This window comes from Sycon ciliatum, chromosome 2 (genome assembly GCF_964019385.1).
Source record: "Sycon ciliatum chromosome 2, ocSycCili1.1, whole genome shotgun sequence".
NCBI lineage: Eukaryota > Metazoa > Porifera > Calcarea > Leucosolenida > Sycettidae > Sycon > Sycon ciliatum.
Genome location: NC_088644.1, coordinates 20,221,654 through 20,242,182, shown reverse-complemented (window position 1 = coordinate 20,242,182; position 20,529 = coordinate 20,221,654). Strand labels below are relative to the sequence as shown.

At 48.3% G+C, this 20,529-nt stretch overlaps 1 protein-coding gene across 1 annotated transcript in view; it reads left to right on the top strand.

Annotated features, from left to right (window-relative positions):
- Positions 1-20,529, top strand: part of LOC135809105 (uncharacterized) — an 80,514-nt gene that overhangs the window by 9,944 nt on the left and 50,041 nt on the right. Inside the window, exons 6-13 of the mRNA XM_065322374.1 lie at positions 8,822-8,845; positions 11,772-11,837; positions 13,830-14,195; positions 15,485-15,508; positions 16,311-16,367; positions 16,895-16,972; positions 18,341-18,391; positions 20,346-20,411. Of these exons, the coding sequence (XP_065178446.1) occupies positions 8,822-8,845; positions 11,772-11,837; positions 13,830-14,195; positions 15,485-15,508; positions 16,311-16,367; positions 16,895-16,972; positions 18,341-18,391; positions 20,346-20,411 (732 nt within the window). The remainder of the gene's footprint in view (positions 1-8,821; positions 8,846-11,771; positions 11,838-13,829; positions 14,196-15,484; positions 15,509-16,310; positions 16,368-16,894; positions 16,973-18,340; positions 18,392-20,345; positions 20,412-20,529) is intronic.

Genomic DNA, 20,529 nt, shown 5'->3' with positions numbered 1-20,529 from the left:
GCTATAGCGTAGGCTTAGTCCTCAAACGCGTCCCGTGTTGCTTGCGAAGTCCTATAGGCCTACTTGTTTGTTTGTTATCCTTATATACAAGACACCGAAAATGGCACAGAATCCTCAAGCTGCTGCTGCCGCTGCCGCTGCTGCTCCCGTTGCACCAGCTCTGGCTCCGGGTCAGGTTCCGGCTCCTCGACAGGCACCACTTGCTCGGCCGGTAGTTGTACCGCCGACGTTTGGGGGTGCCAGCCAAGACGATTGGCACTGCTTCATCGCCAGGTTCGACGCGGCGTGCGTGGTCAATGGGTACCGGGATGCGGCAAGGCTGCAGTTTTTACCTTGTTGTTTCAAGGAGAGTGCTTTCACAACTTACCAGACCATTCTGGCGGCGCACCCGCAGTATACGTATGTAGAAATGTGCACCGAATTAGGGCTACGGTTCGCACCGCCACAGCAAAGTCGCCTCCTTGAGGCCGAGTTTCGAGCTCGCCTGAAACGATCCACTGAGTCCCAGGCCGAGTTCGCCGCAGCTCTTCAGCGCCTTGCGGCACGCGCCTTTCCAGGTCAACAGGGTCCGCTGTTAGATCGCCTGACGCTCAATCAATTTATTGACGGCCAGGTCAATAGTGACCTGCGCTTGCACATCAGGACATCCAGCCCTGCAGCCCTCGATGCCGCCGTTCGACGGGCGTACGAAGTTGCAGCGATCTTAGAGGTCGAGAATCGCCGCAGTCTTCCGGTTCCTACACCAGCCTGCGCTGCCCTGACCGCCTCTATGCCTCAGGCACACTCCGTAGGTCCACTCGCGGATCCGACTCCTACGTCCAGTGCCACCGTGGCCCACGTAGCTCCGAGTTCGACTTCGAGCTCCACCGACCCGCTCGTACTATCGTTGTTGAGCAAAATTTCGGACCAGCTAGCTGATCTACAGGTCTTCTCCGCAACCTCCGCTCCGTCGCCACGGGCGTATAGTGACGACACTCGAGCTCCACGCGGCCGTGGTCACAGCGTCTTCCCTCGAAGCGCGCCCATATCGGGCCCAACTCGATTTCCTGGCAGCTCGAATCGTAACCCGCCTCCGTACAACGGCACAGGCCGCGGACTTTACGATGGCGCGCGTGATCGCGGGTGCTTCACGTGTGGCGATCAGTCCCACTTCCGTCGTGATTGTCCCCACTCGACGCGTGGGGGTCGTCCGTCGGGAAACCGCTATTGACTGGTGCTGCTCGGCAAGCTCCAGTCTTCGATACTAGTGTTCCTAGCTCGACTGTGCCGACTTGTACTGGTTGTGAATGTCGTCCCTGTTATTGTACTGTTGATGTGCGTTGCCCTACGTCTGCACCTGTGACTGTGTGTCCTGTTACGCATGTTCAGTCGTCTTCTGCAGTTTCTCCGTCTGTCTATGTTGCGGTTAGTCTCCAAGAGACGAAATGCCATGCTCTTGTTGACACTGGGTCTAGTGTTTCCCTTGTGTCTACTGCATTGTGGCGTAGTCTGTGCACGACCTCCTCTGTCCCTGTGTCTGCTGCTCCTGTTGTGTCTGGTGTGACGGGCCGTCCCCTCTCCACTACGGGTACCGTGTCCCTCTCTGTTTGTACACCCTCGTTCGTAGCTGTTCAGAATTTTATCGTTGCTGCTGATACCACGTCTGATGTAATCCTCGGTGCTGACTTCCTACAGCAGCACAATGTCCTGCTTGATTTCTCCCGGGCTCAGTTGGTCCTGGATGATGTTAAATTGCCGCTTGTACCCCTTCCACGTGTGCGTTCGCTTTCTGCTGGTGTTGCTGCCGCGCCCACACCAGCCCATGTTACGACTGTCGTGCCCGACCTGAGTGCTCCGACTGTTCCTGCTGCCGTCGCTGCCTCCGTACCTGCTGCCGTCCCTGCCTCCGTGCTTGCTGCTGCTGCTCCGCCTGCTGCTGCTGCCAATGCTGTTGAATCTCTGGTGTCTCGTGTTGCTTCCTCGTTCCGTGTGTGCATCACACAGTCTGTTTCAGTTCCGCCCTGTCATGAAGTTATTCTTCCGGTTGCCCCGTCGGTATGTGCTGCTGGCTCTCCTGCTGCTGATACTTCGTATCTAATCGAGCCCCTTGATTCGTTCTCAGAGAAACACCCGACATTGGATGTCGGAACGTCTGTCACGTCCCCGGATAACTTGGTTATCAATGTGGTTAACCGTGGTACCACCCAGATTACCTTGCATGCAAATACTCATATTGCTGTATGTGAACCTGTCCCTGAGTGTGCTGACACTTGTGCTGCTGTTGATGATTCGCCGTTCATGCCGCCGCCGCCTGTCCCAGTAGAGAAGATTGATGCGTATATCGAAAAGAATTGTTGTCACCTGTCACCAACGGACCGTTCTACCTTGCGTGACCTTCTCCTGCAGTACCACGATGTATTTGCTCTTCATCCCGACGACCATGGGTACTGTGATCTTGCGCCACATAAGATAGACACAGGTGATCATTCGCCTATTAAACAACAACCTTACCGTGTTCCATTCCGTCATCGTGAGCAGCTCCAGAATATTATCAATGACCTTCTGCAGAAAGGTGTCATTACTCCCTCTGCGAGCCCGTGGGCTTCGCCTGTTGTCCTCGTGCCTAAGAAAGATGGCTCTCTGCGTCTCTGTGTTGACTATCGCCGGCTCAACAAGATCACCACAGCTGATGCTTATCCTCTTCCTCGGGTCGACGATACCCTAGACGCGTTCTCTGGCTCTAAGGTATTCTCGACACTTGACCTTGCTAGTGGCTACTGGCAAATCGCAATCCACCCTCAAGACCAAGCTAAAACAGCCTTCGTGACGCCCCTTGGGTTGTACGAGTTCACGGTTCTTCCTATGGGTTGCTGCAATGGGCCTGCCACATTTCAGCGCTTGATGCAAACGATCCTAAATAATCTCCTTACCAGTCCTGATCCCGTCTGCCGTGTGTTTTTCGATGACATTGGCCTTGGGTCAGCCACTGTTAGTCTTGGCTTGGATGGCCTCCGGTCCGTTTTCACGTGTCTTCGTCGGTACAATCTCAAGCTTCGGCTTGAGAAATGCGCTTTCCTGCAGCCCCGCACTAAGTTCCTTGGTGTGGACATCAGTGCCGATGGCCTTCACACCTCAGCTTCGAAGGTTCACGATATTGTTCACTGGCGTACGCCGACATCCGTTCGTGAAGTGCGTGGTTTTCTCGGCCTCGCTGGGTATTACCGGAAATTTGTTCCGCACTTCGCGCAAGCTGCCGCCCCACTGGCCGCACTCACTAAGAAAAATGCGAAGTTTTCCTGGGGTCCTGCTTGTCAGGCTGCTTTCTGTGTACTAAAAAAACGCCTCTCATCTGCGCCTGTGCTTGCTCAGCCTGACTACACGTCTGCCGCCGCTCCCTTCATCCTTGATGTTGATGCCAGTGATTTTGGTATGGGCGGTGTGCTCTCTCAGGTACAAGATGGCCATGAGTGTGTGATTTCCTACGGTAGTGCTATTCTCAACACCGCCCAACGTAACTACTCCACTACAGAGAAGGAACTCCTTGCATTTGTTCACTTCGCTGATGTGTTCCGCTACTACCTCGTTGGTCGAGCATTTGTTGTGCGCACTGATCATGCTGCTCTCAAATGGCTCCATTCGCTCAAGGAACCACGCGGTCGTCGTGCCCGTTGGTTAGAACAACTTGCTGAACTCGAGTTCACGGTTATTCATCGCCCTGGCCGTCAACATTGCAATGCCGATGCTCTGTCTCGCCGTCCTCCTGAGTCTGTTGCCGCCACTACCCGTCAGTCACCGCCTGACCAGTCGTCACCAGCCGCACCAGCAGCTCCTGCTCCTGCTTGTGATCCTGGACCCACTGTACCGAAACCTGCACCTGACTCCTGGCTGCCGCGCTTTACTGCTGCTGAGCTGCTTGCTGCGCAAAAAGAGGATCCTGATGTGTCCATTGTGTTAGGCTGGCATGATTCTAGTCATGATGTGTTTAATTCTCCCCCTGCACACACATTAACTGCCTCTAGCCGTGCTGTTCGCCGCTATGCTTCTGAAATTCATTTGCTTTCCCTACGTGATGGTGTTTTGTATCGCACAGACCCATCGGCTGATTCTGTTTTGCAATTAGCTGTTCCGTTCTCTTTCCAAGCTGATATCTTAGCTGCAGTGCACGCCGATGTTAGTGGTGGTCATCTCGGTGCTACAAAGACCATTGACAAGGCCAAATGCCGTTTCTTCTGGCCAGGTATGTCAGCTGATTTGCGCACATTTGTAGCTAATTGCCAAGAGTGCATGTCCCGTAAGAGCGCTACGACTGGCCGAGCACCATTGCAGTCCATGCGAGCTGGCTTCCCTAACGAGATCGTAGCCATGGATCTCGTTGGACCACTGCCTACCAGTCGCCATGGCAACCGTTACCTACTGGTATGTAGTGACTACTTCTCACGTTGGCCTGAAGCGTACCCTCTACCCACTATGACTGCTGCTGCCGTTGCGGATGTGTTCTTTCGGAACTGGATCTGTCGGTTTGGTGCCCCAGAACAACTCCACACTGATCAGGGCACACAATTTGAGTCTGAACTCTTCAGTGAACTGTGTCGCCTCATGAATATCCGAAAGACTCGGACCACCGCGTGTCATCCCCAGGGCGATGGGCTCGTGGAACGCCTCAACCGCACCATAGTTTCAACGTTGCGAGTGTATGTAGCGGATCTGCCCACCTTCTGGGATCAGTATGTTTCAACCGTCCTGCTTGCATACCGTACAGCCAAGCATTCTTCTACCCAATTCACCCCAGCTCAGCTTATGTTTGGTCGCCAACTCCGTCTGCCTATCGACCTTGTCTATGGGTCACCCCCGACAGAGTTTGTGTCGCCCGCCGAATATGTCACACAACTGTCCAAGTCCCTCCACCATAGCTTCGATACTGCCCGTCGTAATGATAATGCTGCGCACCACAGCCAGAAGGACCACTACGACCTTCGTCAACGTGGCACTGCATTCCAAGTCGGTGATAGTGTGTGGCTCCTTGAACCTGGAATGCGTCGCAAACTCCAGCCACCGTGGACCGGACCATACCGGATTGTCCATGTGTCGCCACCAACGTCATACGACATTCAATTGATCAACGAACCCTCCAGCACCCGTAAGCGTGTACATTTCAACCGCCTCAAGCTACACGCCCGCTCAAACGCCAAGTCGTCAGTCTCTCAGTCCGGCCCAGATGTCCCGCTGTCTGAAGCGCCACTGGCTCCTACTTCTCCATGTCCGCCGCCTGTTCCGCTATTCTCCTGGCCTGATGCTGATGATGCCCCACCCCAACCTGTTCCTCCTCCGCCGCCGGTTTTGCTGCAGCCAGCACCACCAGCACCTGGTCCGCGTGCCCATCTGCACCGCAACGCCGGTCGTCCTGTTCGTTACAGGAACAACTATGTGTTCCCACAATGAGTTCCAAACTCGCACTTGCCTTGCCTTTCTGCTCCACTCTGTTTCCATTGTGTGCTTGTGTATGATTTTCTTTTTCTTGCTGATGTATTTTGCTGCTTGAGCCTCGTTTAGGTCTACGTTAATTCTGTATTATGTTCTTGTTTGTTTTCCGAGGACGGAAAATTATTTGAGGGGGGAGCAGTGTAGTAGACGGACTTCCCCCTACACAAATCACTATGTATTACTATGTAGCGTAGTAGACGGACTTCCCCCTACACAAATCACTATGTATTACTATGTATTGCACTATGCATTGCTGACACCATCAGATCCCTTGCTTTCATTCCCTAACTAGCGCTCGGAGCTGTAACTGGCAATCTCGTACCATATATATAGATCCGTGTGTCAGTTGCCCAGCTCAGTTGTTGCAGAGTCTTTGCCTCCGTTGTTTCTGTCGTCTTCCCTTCACTTATTGAGTCTTTCAATATACTATAAGTAATTCTGTGTCACCTACGTTTGTCGTTCCGTGTGTGCAATATTGTTCCCTGAGAATACTACCTGTGTTTTGCCGGAGAGACTGAACCAGTTTTGCCTTGTCACTCGGTCGCGTATTACAGGCCATTTTACGAAAAATGATTTATAATTATAATATAGAAATGCATGTACGAGGTCGCTACATTCTCACCATTTCCTGGTAGCAGAGGATGGTTTTGAGTCTAGTAGTAGTGGAAGTGCAGTAGTATCAGAGCACAACAATGAGTGCGTCTGATAATGAGAGATCTCGTAGTAGTGGCGACTTGCCGGAGCATCCCGCGCATGCGGCGGGAGCGAAGACCACGGTGGAAACAAGCTGCAGCGGATCCACGTCCGAGCCACTGGAGACGAGCGTACACTCCGGGTCGGGTGAAGGCGTTGATAGCGCAGACCACCACTCCGCCGAGGAGGAAGATGTGGAGATCGAAGACGACATCCAGGATGTCACAGTTCTGAAAGCCATGAAGATAGGGCAGAAGAGTGAATTTACCAAGCTTCGCAGACGAGCGCTAGTAGTACTGACAAAGGGCACGGACAGTAGCGAGCTTGAGGAGGAGACAAGTCGGCTTAGCGAATCGTACGACCGGGCAATGAGCACCATGGGCGATTTGCTCGGATATTACAGTAGTCATAACGACACTAAGAACCGTTCGAAGACGGTTAGCGAAATGGAGGTGTTGGAGGAACAATTCTCTAACGCGATGGCCCAGCTGATTGAAGTCACACGAGACGTGGTGCATCGGGAAGGAATTAGTGGCGCTGCTGCAGCGCGGGACAGGCGCTATTCAAGCGTGTTTGAGGCGTATGAAGACGAGTTTGGTTCAGCAACGCTACAGCAAGCGGCGAGCGCTGATCCAGGATGCAAGCAGCAGGTGTTACAACGACCTCGGTCGCCGGGAAAACTGTATTTGGGGCGCTGGCCAGCTGGCAGCAGACGATCCACCAAATAGGCTTTTCTTCCATGGGTACTCAGCCCTTTCTGGATCAACTCCTCTTTAGGAGAGCTATTGTTTTGGCCTCCAGGGCCTGCCTGGAGGACATACTGCCTACACGACAAAAGGCAAACTCGACAACATAAGGAAAAAAACTTGCAAAAGGGAATGCTGCGATTCTGGTCCTATCAGAGATGTAGGCCACTGCGAAGTGACGACCACGTTGGGCTGTGTCTGCTTTGCGGAGACTCGCACTGAACCACCATGATTGCCATGGCCATGCACAAAGACACGTGCTTTCCAACTCTCTTACGGCCGTTGGAAAGCGTAACATCCTGGAAAACTCCTGACAAGAGAAGCACCATGAGCTCAAACCTAATTCCATGTGATGTGCACTGATGGATGGCACTCCAAGTATACCTACTCCGAATTCGGCCACACCATCACGCTCACTCTGAGTGCATTAGCTCGGGATTTGCCCAATCGATCATGCCCATAGTTTGAATATAAATGAGTGGTGTTTTTTTGCCAACAACTGACGTGTTCACGAAACATCCTGGTCGTTGAGTAACGCGTCAGACCCTGAGAGCAAATCATTGCACATGACCAAGTAACTAACAAGTCTCTTATCCTATCGATTCGGCAATTATTTGAGACTGGAACTGAGAGTTTTCTCCACGATCTAGAGAGAATTGACCAGGTTTTGTTAGATGAGCGCTAGCATGCTAACGCAAGTTAGCAGCCAGCCCAGCGAGCTGGCCCGATTTGCGCGCATGCGCAAGCCACTCGGGCATGCGCCCTAAAAGATCCCGCGCAAGGTGACTTGCAGGATCATTGCTGTTGTTGACTTTCGAGCTTGCAACTCGCAGAACGGTTTTGTGCATTCGGAGTCATCCAGCGGCTCCATGCGGAGTCATTTGGTGGCTCCATGCGGAGTCATTTGGCGGCTCCATGCGGAGTCATTTGGCGGCTCCATGTGGAGTCATTTGGCGGCTCCATGCGGAATCATTTGGCGGCTCAGCTGTGAGCCATATAGTGGCTCCAAGCGGGCCGGTCATTATACGCTTGCTTCGATACTTTAACCAGTGGCTCGTATCGACACTCCCAGCATAACCCAACATACTGTAGCTCTGTTGCGAGGTGGGGGGGGGGGGGTGCAAATTTGAAAATTCCAATTTATACATGTATGGTAAAGGATAATAATGTGTGTGTGTGTGTGTGTGTGTGTGTGTGTGTGTGTGTGTGTGTGTGTGTGTGTGTATGTGTGTCTGTGTGTGTGTGTGTGTGTGTGTGTGTGTGTGTGTGTGTGTGTGTGTGTGTGTGTGTGTGTGTGTGTGTGTGTGTGTGTGTGTGTGTGTGTGTGTGTGTGTGTGTGTTGCCAGCTAGTTCGGTTGGTGGGTACACTTATGCCTGATTATGTGGGGTCTGTTGCCAACAGGCTCGGCTGCTTGAAGGTGTATTGTTGTATCTGCCACCTTTGTTGGTTACAGGGTTCATATACTTTCTATTTGAAGTATACATACCTGTTAACCATGGACTGCTTCTGGCTAGATTAACTCTTGTGTAATCAATGGTGCTAGTGAAGCTTATATCAGATCCACTCTGATTTAGCCACCCACATTAGTAGCAAGTATTACCTTCACTGGGGGCAGGGGTAACTGCAGTTGGATCCCAAGACGGATACCCTGATGCCGTCAATCCTTTTTCTGCACCTTGTCCTCACCCACTTACTGAGGTGTGGTGAGCCCATAGGTCGGATCATTTTCAAGTCCACCCAGAGTTTTGGGGATTTCAGAGGGTGTCGGCCGTTGGGCGGTTCAATAGCCAATTGAGTCATCTTTCTAAGATTCCTTTCTCTCCCCTCTCCCGGGAGACCCACGTGACCAGTTTTGGCAGTGAGCAACAAGTACAAGTGTGTGTGTGTGTGTGTGTGTGTGTGTGTGTATGTTTTTCTGTAGATCTGCTTCACAATCGCAGCTTATGTAAGTTTGTGGTCACTTTATACAGTTCAAATTGCTGTGTGTGCGTGTGTATGTGTGTGTGTGTGTGTGTATGTGTGTGTGTGTGTGTGTGTGTGTGTGTGTGTGTGTGCAGGGCATAGATTAACGGCCGGACATCGGACATTTTCCGGCCATTTTCGGGCACTGACCGGACGTTTTCAATTTCACCGGACATAGTGTCCGGTCAAAAAGGAAAAAAAGAGCAGCGACCTTTCGACCTTTTTATGCAGAGTTGGGCTTTCTTCGGAGCTTCGTGCCAAATGCGACTTGCATATCGTACAACTAACACGTCTACACCGTAGCCTCAGGCGTACTTCACCAGATTTACTTGATCCGCCTGTAGCAACGCGGTTGCTACAGTCAATTCACACTTTCGACCTTTGTACATGGTGTCGACTTCGCACTTGAATCGATGGGTTGAACTGCAGTCTGCAGTGCAGTTGTTCGCTCTTGACTCGAGAGGAAGATGTCATCTTTTATTTTTCACTCTTTCACTGACCAGGAATGCAGATAGTCTTTTAAGTTTTAGAATGTCTTGTGGAAAGCGAAATAAAAGGGATAAAAGGGAGATTCAGAGGACTTGCCGCCGGGCAAACAAGTCCGTGGTGTGAAGGCCGCTACTTGCGATAAGTGGATCTCGGACAATGATGCAGAGCTGACTTACTTCCGCCTGGCTGATTTGTGACTGGCAGAAGAACGATCGGCTGTTAGCAGAATGTTTGAAGTCTTCCGTGTGCATCAAGTTTGTAGACAGAGTCCGCAATTGTAAATACTTCAGCGAGGCTTTCATAACCGGATCCAAGAACTTGAGAACATCAGCGTTCAAGGATCATGCTGGAACGGAGATGCATAAACGAGCAATGAATCTTTTCCGCAGGCAAGAGTGTCCCACTCGAAATGCCCTCGAATTCGCTCCAATTGCGAAGGCACTGTGCAAGATAGACGATAGTGCTGCCGCTATTGCACGACGCAAATTCGAACTGACTTACCTTCTCTGCAAGGAGCATATCGCGTTCGCAAAATTCTTGACTGCAACGCTTTCTTGTACATACATTTGTCGTCAGTAAATAGTTCAGTTTCTAACACAAATAAATTGGGGAATTGTACATAGTAATGTGTGAGAACCAGGCAGGCACAGTGGGTTGGTCAAAGACCATGATTGAGATACGAGAGGTACCTGGTTCAAGTCCTGCCTGGGAGCGGTTTTCCAGCCGTGCTGCTACCCACAGTCAACTGGGAACTTGTGGCCAGGCACAAGGGGTACATGGATGCAGCTAATGGGGTCGATTTCGGCACTTGTGCCAGTGGTTGTGAGACTTGCCCACTCACCCCCACCGTTAGGCGCTGCATCTGCCGCTAGGGTTTATCGGGTGTTAGCGGCCGTCGTGAGTTCTCTTCGGGAACGGATACGATAATTTACTTTTTTATTTAATGTGTGAGATACGTCCACATAATGAGTCATTGTGAATATACTTCAGTACTACTAAAAATAAAAAGAAGAAACACCCTGAAAATGTGTTGTGGAAAATGTCCGGGCATGTCCGGACAGATTTCAAAACGGAAGGACATTTGTCCGAGCTAAATGAAATCCTTAAGCTATGCCCTGGTGTGTGTGTGTGTGTGTGTGTGTGTGTGTGTGTGTGTGTGTGTGTGTGTGTGTGTGCCAGCTAGTTCGGTTGGTAGGTACACTTATGCCTGATTGCGTTGGGTCTGTTGCCAACAGGCTCGGCTGCTTGAAGGTGTAATGTTGTACCTGCCACCTTTGTTGGTTCCAGGGTTCATATACTTTTTGTTTGAAGTATACATACCTGTCAACCATGGACTGCTTCTGGCTAGATTAACTCTTGTGTAATCAATGGTGCTAGTGAAGCTTTTATCAGATCCACTCTGATTTAGCCACTCACTCTAGTAGCAAGTATTACCTTCACTGGGGGCAGGGGTAACTGCAGTTGGATCCCGGGACGGATACCCTGATGCCGTCAATCCTTTTTCTGCACCTTGTCCTCACCCACTTACTGAGGTGTGGTGAGCCCATAAGTGGGGTCATTTTCAAGTCCACCCAGAGTTTTGGGGATTTCAGAGGGTGTCGGTCGTTGGGCGGTTCAATAACGAATTGAGTCATCTTTCCAAGATTCCTTTTGAGTCTCTCTCCCCTCTCCCGGGGGGACACACGTGACCAGTTTTGGTAGTGAGCAACAAGTACAAGTGTGTGTGTGTGTGTGTGTGTGCGGGTTCAATTCCCGACGATTATGGTCGCACACGTCCTTCTTCTCTTTCTCGGACTCTTCCTGACTTTTCTTTCATTCTCCTGGGTGGTTACCAACATCCAGTGTATGCCGGAGTATGTGGTGTGGTGTGTGTGTGTGTAGAAAAAAATGAAAAATGAAAAATAGGGATTCACTGGCCAGAAAAAGTCACTTCAAACAGCTGTGTGGTGGATACCAGGCTAAAAATAGTGGCGGTCAATTCATCAGCCTTGCAAGCTGTTGAATGGTGTAATCCCAGCACAAGTTGCTATGTCTAACATAGCTGTTCGCTATCATCGCTTCCGCGATGGGCATGTCTGAGGTCTGAGGTCTGAGGTGTGTGTGTGTGTGTGTGCAGCATGTGTGTATGCCTTTGCGTGTGTGCATGTCGTGGGTTGGCACATGGGTTTGACAGTGTATATGAGCGGTTGGCGCGCGCGCACATACAGCACATGTGTGTAAAAGTGAGTTGTTTAACTTTGGTAACTAATAGCCAATAGTTAATATATCACATACAGGGTCTAATGACACACACCTTTGACACGGATTGCATGGAGTGCAACCATTTACTTGCAAAGCACGGAACAAATTGGAAATAGCTTGACTACAAAAACCTCTCTAGTGTATGTATGTTTTTATCACTGCTGATGTGTTCCACACAGATATGAGCAACACCCAAGATACCTGCCATTCTACATACCAAAGCTAAAGGATGGACTAAGTGATCCGTAAGGCACTCTTTAAAACAGTTCAAAGTATGTAGTATTGGCAAGTGCCTCACGGAAAAGCATGATTTAGATTTAAAAAAAGAAGAGGGGCAGTCACTGAGGTGGTTGGCTAAATGATTGATACAAATATCTCAGTGAATTGTGGTGGGACACAATGCATAGCGGGCAAGGAGCAGGTATAACCTGAAGTCAAAATTTCACTACACGTAGCCCTCGGGGTGCTGAGTCAAAACTAATGGTTTTGGTCCAAGAAAGCTGCGATCGGCTTGTCCAATATTACCAATCAAACTTGCGTACTTCCCTGAAACTGGGTGCATGCAGCAACCTGTTAGGTCTCGTCTCCCGTCAGGCGAAATTACTGGTCAGTCGGCGACACGCATTTTTCACAAAAATTTGCATTTCACCTGCTGGGAGAGTATGCGTGTACTCGAGTCTCATCCCAGCACGTTTTTTTCTTCTTTATTTCAGCTCCAGTATAGCTGTATTTTTCATCGCAAAGCCGTCCTCGATTGTTGTGTTCGTTGTTCAAACGAAGTGGACATTCAATCATGAACGCAGAGGACATGGGAGCCTGATTGGAGTTTCTCGTGGCATAGGACGGCCACACAGAGACACTTTGGGATTTTCTGAATATAAAATACCGTACGCACGATGCTGAGATCAATTTGTGCGATATCAAATTGTTTGTGATCTACCACATCGAGCAGAACGGGATCCAAACACAAGCTTACCGACGGTTAGGCTGCCGACCTGACTGGACAAATGATCCCTGGCTTCACCAGACCCCAGAAGTCGGACACCATGTCCTTTGCTTCGACGTCCATCTCCAAAAAGAACTCCATCTTCGTCATGAAAAGGCATGAAATACTCAATATTCAACCGATATTCGCGGTCTCACCCTTTCTCAGATCGAATCATTTTTTGTTGTAGCAGTTGCAGGGCAGATCCCCGCCACCACTTCAACAGGAGATGGCTCCAAAGCATGCCTGGAACAAGCCATCGAGGTTGCAAGCCACCCCTCTCAGCAAGAAATTCGAAATTTCAATGGTGGAAGATATACTATGAAGATAATTTCAAAAAGTATGTTTCGCGGAGCGATCGCTCAACCTACGTCATTCAAACTTTGCAGGATAGTTCAGACATACATGCTAGGCATGGAACCACAGGGGATGATATCATAGCTGACACACAGAGTCACACACGCAGCAGATTCGTGTGCACAGATACTTAATTAGTGGATGTCGTCATCTTCTTCCCGCTGATCTCAAATGTACTATGACGTGCTATTTCGCCTGACGCCGTACATTTTTCCCTGCACTTCCATTCCCCTGAACCGCGTAAGTGGAGCTTTTTCGCATTCCCGGATGGCACCTTATGTTCCGTTGTCCTGGGTAGCTGCATACGAGCCTATTTGCCTATTTGCCGTTGTGTGCCCTTCTATGAAAATGATATGACACTTTCAGTGAAATTTCCCACACCCGCACATCCCCGTCTAGATTTGCCTATTTGCTTGTGTGCCCTTCTATGAAACCGATATTTCACTTTCAGTGATATTTTCAGCGCACTCACCCAGTTTGGGGAAAGTGCGCGAGATCGATTGGGAGTACATGTATCCCGAAGGGAGGGCCTTGGCTTCCTAGCACCAAGACTATCCAACTCAGTACCCCGAAGACCACTAAAAAGTGAAATTTAGATTTTTAGCCCTAGTTCCTCTTTGTCAATGTGTGCAGTTCCCCTTTCATACCAAAACAGTGAATTGTGATGGTTTTCATTTTGCAAGAGAATGGCAAGATATGACTTGCTAGCTAGTACTGTTCTGAGTGATACCATAAACCGCCAAGCACATCTGCCTTTCAGAGATTCTCTATGGAAAGAACACAATGTCATTCCTATTTAGGAGTCCCGACTTCCTTGATAGGCAAGACAGAATAGTTATCTGTGAGTATCCTGGAGATTGTTTGTTGGTGTTATATGTACCACAATACTGTGTAGGTCTACTACTGCAACTCCCCCGGTGATATCAGTACCCGTGCCCGTGCCACTTGTAACACCTCCACAAGCAGCAGCAGAAACAGAGGTGAAACCAGTGCCACCCGTGGCTGTTTCAGCAGTAGCAACACCACCACAACCTCTCCTGGCTGTTTCAGCAGTAGCAACACCACCAGAACCTCTCGTGGCTGTTTCAGCAGTAGCAACACCACCAGTTCCTATCATGGCTGTTTCAGCAGTAGCAACGCCACCAGAACCTCTCTTGGCTGCTTCAGCAGTAGCAACACGACCAGAACCTCTCTTGGCTGTTTCAGCAGAAGCAACACTACCAGTACCACTACCACAAACTCCAGAGCCACCGCCAACAACGTAAGTTAACAGCATATGCCACTGAGGTTTAAATACAGTTCAAAAGTATTTCCACCATTTATGGAAAAGTCGAACATCCATTTTCACCATGGAGTCTACCACTCCCTATTAGAAAGGAAGGCAGCATAAAGCTGCTTGTGACAGGCGTAAAGAAGCTAGGTGCAGAAAATAAGTATAGCAGAAGATGGCGCAATGTTTTCTCATGCGTTGCAGCTTCTATCTTATTGTTTACATTTACAGTGGTCGGGTCTGATCATTGGTGTTTAGGTCTGAAGTTCGACATACAGTCAACCTTGCCAATAACAACCCTCGATTGTGCATGAAAAAAGCGTTGTTATTAGCAAGTTGTCGGTATTCGTAAGGTTGAATGTATCCAGTCAAGTAGTCACTAGGTCTGAAGATTGTGTCGTTCTAATACCCAATGTTGTTATTCAGGAGGTTGACTGTGATTTTTCCGCATGCAAGAAAAGAGGAAAGAGAGTGTGTGTGTATGCATGTGTGCATTGTGACAGTCACTGAGTGTAGCCTGATCTGTATAAAGGACAGTGCAGAGTTTGTAGTAGTGCTGTGTGTACCCTACGCCACACTGGTGCCTACCCCCACCTGTTATGAATGCAGCTGTAATGCAATGATGTCATTCAATGACTAAAGTTACAATAACTATGGATAGGAAGCTACATGCAGGTAAATTGCTTTTGCAAACTCACCTATGCACTTGTCTGTTGGTGAGGTGGCAGCATGGATATGTTGGATGGTAAGGGATATGGTCAAATGCCATATTAGGACATAAAAGATACGTGCGTGCATGACCAGCAGCACATAGTCATGCTTTGCATTGGGCAATATTGGGATGTGCCTAGATAACGATCAAGTCCATATTGGATGTCTTGTCTTTAATCTCTTCACATGCCATTGGCCACTTCATTATGATCATTATACTAAGATTTCCACACGATACTGTACACACTTGGGTGGGGCTCAGTTTCCAGATATGGCACATGGCCACATGTCTTCAGGTGACTGTATTCAGTGGCACTGACTGGACGCTCACAGGCAATCATCTAAAAGCATTGTGTGGATGCCTCAAGGACGACACATAATAGCTAGCTCGTACTCGTAGTAGTTCAGTAGTACGGGGTCGCTTTTTGTTGTTGTTGCACCGGCCAGCAACTGTACATTTGTTTTTGTTCATTTTTTCTTAGGAAGGGATAAATAGTAAATACTGAAAATGTTTAGATTCATGCACTGGATTCCTTTTGTCTTGTGTCCTGCCACTTATGCGTGTACAGATATCCACCGCCTCAAATACTTGTGTAAGTACATTCCTAATCATACACTATACTATGTACCACCACCACCACTGCTACGCTAATCATACTATACTATGTACCACCACCACCACTGCTAGGCTAATCAGACTATACTATGTACCACCACCACCACTGCTAGGCTAATCAGACTATACTATGTACCACCACCACTGACTGTTAATAGTATTCTGCTAGGCTAATCTGAGGAGGAATCATTAAAATTTAGTAAAGTACCCATGAGAACTTGATCGCTGGCATGTTTATGTGTGAGGGGGGGGGGGGGGACCATTTTCTTAGCAAGCCTCGTGCGTAGCCTGTGACATGCAACTCCACGTTTACATTTAGTGCTAGTTTCCCAGTACATGTATTTACACACCACAGCCCTTACGTGCACAAGTATAACTGGTATGCATGGACTTCCAACATGGGAGCAATTTCAAACTTTGAAATGTGAAACAACATCCTTGTACCACCACTGCAAAGAGCATAATGTAGTTCCATCAAGTTTGAGATGTTCTATTTGGAGTGACATCACAAGCCTGGGTTGGCCTCTGAAAACAAAGCGCATACTATTTTGACTCGCAATGGACAGACTCTATAGGCAGACAAATACATCACCTCAGTTTTGCCAAAGCATCCACTTGTATACTGCAAACCCTCCAGCAGATATTGTGCTCCTTCAGGGCCGATCATTGCGTTTGGGTGGTGAATGGCCAAAAAAACATTCTTATGCTAACAAAATTGAAGACTGCACTTACACTTTCTGTTCTTGTATCAATATTTCCATGCATGTTTTTTTGTGCAGAAATGAGCAAAATGTGCGGCACAATGTTTTCGATTCCACGGCGGAAGTATACGAACGGTATGATTTGGTCAATTACTAGAATTCGACAAATAAAGAGTTCAGTGAAACGTCCCTAAGCAGACATCATTCAGCCCCAGCTGTTCCCAAACAATCAGTGCTGTTTTCTAATAATCTTGGAGCCGCTATATTCTGGTCACCGATGTCAGGTCAAGGGTGTCTGTCATCGAGAAGTTCCATTGTGTTTTGTTTTGCTCAAAGTCCGAGTGTTTGCCATCACGAGCCTTGTCAACATGATAATGGTAGAGTGCATGCATACAATGCCGCTGACCACAGCTGTTCGATCTGTAGACATCGGTTGATCTCACTGCTGTCCGCAACCTGCCAGTCGATCCAACAACAAGGGTACAGTAATAATCTATTAGCGCAGACTTGGATAAGACGTACACCTGGTTACCACAAGTGCTTTGGCACATTTTGTCCTCCATTAGAACGCACATTAAAGTTTACTGTCACGGCAGACTTGCTGTAATGTACTTGCTGCATAGACTTGATGCATCTTGCTACCTATAATTATCTATGTGCAGAACGTCTCGTCCCACCGACACGGTGAGCCATCCACGTCCAACTCTACCACCTCGGCAGACTGCTAGTCATTATGTTGAGTATGTACTACAACTATAGGGACTGCATTGGGCCCAGCATTGGCTCTTGCCTTATTTTATAGTGTGTGTTGATGATTATAGTAATTTCCGTGTTCAAACAAATTAGCACTCTTCCTAAGCTGGTCACACCGGTGTAGAGCAGTGACTCTTACTTTTGAGAGTACCGTATTTCCCCGAATATAAGTCGCACCTTTTCACACAAAAAGGCAAAGGTAAAAGGGGGCTACGACTTACAATCGAGTATGAGTTACTACTGAAATCAGTATATTAAAACAATATTGCTGAAACCTGAAAATGGGGTGCGACTTGTAATCGAGTGCGACTAAAAAAAATTTTTTTTTTTTCACGGTTCGCGTGAGACTCGGCTGGAAGCCGGGTTTTCCGCATCCGTAGGAACGCCACCACCCTTCAAGGATCAAGGCGCAGATGCAGCTCCTAAAGCGGTGGGAGGTGAGTAGATCAGCTCACCAGCAAGTGGTCAAAGACCGAAAATCCCATTCACTGCATCCATGTTTTCCTCGTGCCAGGCCACGAGTTCCCAATTAACTGTGGGTCGCAGCACGGCTGGAAAAAATCCTTCCGCTTCCAAGCAGGACTTGAACCTGGTACCCTCTGTTTCTCAATCATGGTCTTAGACCATCCCACTATGCCTGCCTGCGAGTGCGACTAATAATCGGGGAAATATGATACCCGAGTTACGGTAAATCCAATGGGCCCATCACGTGATCTCATTGACTGCCCGACCCTAAGTAAGCCAGGCTATCAAAACACTTGAACGGCAATGGGAGACACAGGAACGTAGAACAAGTCTCATGTAGCGTCATATGGGCCGCAATCAGCTAAAACATGTCTTAGAGTGAAAATTTTCAAATTTTGTTTTCCTCCAGAACACAGTTTTTGGGACCTTACTCGCCAACTACTTGAACTACACCGCCAAACAAGTGTTTGAACAAAATTTGAGAAGATGGTCACCACTGGTTCATGATGAGTGAAGCGCAGCTTGAACGCGCTCGACAAAACATTTTTTTCTTCCCGTCATTTCTCAACTTTTTTTACCGAACCCCAAAGACATGTTTTAGCTGATCGCGGCCCATATGCTGCTCTCGGAAAAGTTAATTGAGTAGAGATTTAGATGAGCTAGATCATTTGTGCTATATACTAGTCGTTCTATCAGCCATGATGAATGCTAAAAGTGTTTTACTTTGTGAGGCCGGTGCTGATGTACAATTACACAGTAGCCGTCTCCCATTGGTCGGTCAAGAGCTAAATTTCTGCGGAAAATTCACTATTGAGTAAAAGATGCCACCTTTGCATTGAACTGAGATTTTGCAACTTTATGTTTATTTCTTTATTTATTTCTTTATGTAGGGGTCTGCATGTAATAAATGAGAACTTCAATTCACAGATCCATGATGAGCGGTAAGTATAGGATATCCAGTGCAGCATCTCGAGTGAAGCTACATTGGCACACTTCATGCTAAACTGGGGTTAATGATAAATAAAATTGCAGTTGCGAGTTCTGACCATGGGGCACGAGAAAACTATAGTGTGCAGGTCATGCGGACCTAGCCTTCCTTCTTGAGTTTCTGTCTCGTAAATGCTGAGGCGCATTGGTAATACTATTATGTTTGTACCTCAAGGGAAGGGACACTTACCCCTGCATCCATGCTGAATATGGGTGATTGTGCTAAGTATAAAGGTTTTTCCATAGTTTTCAATCCCCTCACAACTCACCTTCAAGAATAGCATCATGCTCAGCAACTTAGCAAGTCTGTGTCCCATGGTCTCCATAATGATAGCTTGCATAGACCTCGGCCCTACCGGTAGGACCTACCGGTAGGACCATCATACACAGACATGCTGCATGGCCTCTGTTCTAACATTGACCTAACACTTGACCCTAAACTGTTGCTAAGGGGCTAATGAAGGAGTCCATAAATTTTAGACGTGATCGCACAAGGCATACTACGAAATTCCATGGTAACAACCCATGGTAACCATGGAAACAGAGTATGGTATTATGCATTCCACGGCCTTGGCAAGCTAATAAAAACATTAGGACCTCACCACAATTGATGTGCCATTTTTCGGGATTGGTCTATTCACTTTGGACAGAGTTGCTAGCGCACCGACAGGATTATGTGCGGCCATTTTGACAATCGATAAAATTGCGCATACGCAATGCACTGGACATAGCCTTGCATTTTGCGCCATTACTTTGCCTGACAAAGACCTCATCTCAACAATTGTTTCAAAAAATTTCTCAACCAAAAGCACTTTTGCAGCTCGATTTCTTGGGTCCTACCGGTAGGACCCGTGGTCCTACCGGTAGGACGGTATGCAAGCTATCAATAAGAAATGTCATATTCTGGCTAACCTGGGCTTTGCAATTTCTGGGTTTTGTTGAGAAACTGGCTGATCTACAACGTCACACATCGTTCCGTTTTGTATGCATGCACGCACCTGCCGTGGTCGTCCGATCGTCCCTACGTGTGAGTTATCCCAAGCCCGTTGGCACAAAGTATATGTGCGCCTCTTGGTCATTCCGCTCAGGCGTACCTCAGACCCAACGCACAGAGAAATCAGGGTGGTGGAGCACAAAGGTCCGGTATTGTAAAAGTGAAAATGCAAAGGAAAGGTAGGAAACTGCAATGCAAAACCCCGCTCAAGCGAACAAGTGCGCTTGAGCGGTATTGGAACTCTCAATAATAAACTCTCAGACTCCCTCTCTAAAACTCAACTCTAAAACTCTACACTCTACTCTAAACCTCTACTCTACTGCACTCAACTCTACCCGAGTCAGCCAACTTATAGCAGCTGAAGTCTATAGCAAGCAGCTGCGAAGAGAAGCATCGATCAGGCAGCATCAAACAGGGCGCGAGCAAAGGTCAGCAGGAGCGAGCAGCACGTAACATTGCTGCAAGGAAAGTAACACTATAAACATGCAATGGAAACAGGCAGACGGAAAGACAAGACGATCGATTACAGTTCTGTGTGGTAAGGGCGAGTCTAGGCAACACATTGAGGAGCGCCAGCAGGACATGACTGATAGTGATGATGAGTAGTGGAACATAATCTTAACACGTGGTTCTATCTTCTAGAAGCGTACATCATGTGTACCTATGCTACTGTTCTAATTATTTATGCATAGTCATGGTCGCAGCATTGGGGTACATAAGTAACATAACTGCTACATGTAAATGGATATGGGCACTACTGTGTATGCAGGGTAATCACACACCTATTACCTTGTTCTGTCTCAACACTTACTCATGTATGGAAGTTACACAGCACACCAAGTGGTTGAAATAATTATGCCATGAAAACAGTGGAGAAATTGGCAATGATTCATATCTGCTCTAAATGTATGCAGAACCAGTCAAAATGCCCCAACGCTGCCACCTAGGAATGAACCCGACAAAGGTGCTGGTGTTGTAAGGTACGTGCACTGCAGAGCAACACAGAAGTACGGCATTTGATCCTAGCCACTGTTATCCTAGCCACTGTTATCCCAGCCACTGTTATCCTAGCCACTGTTATCCTAGCCACTATTATCT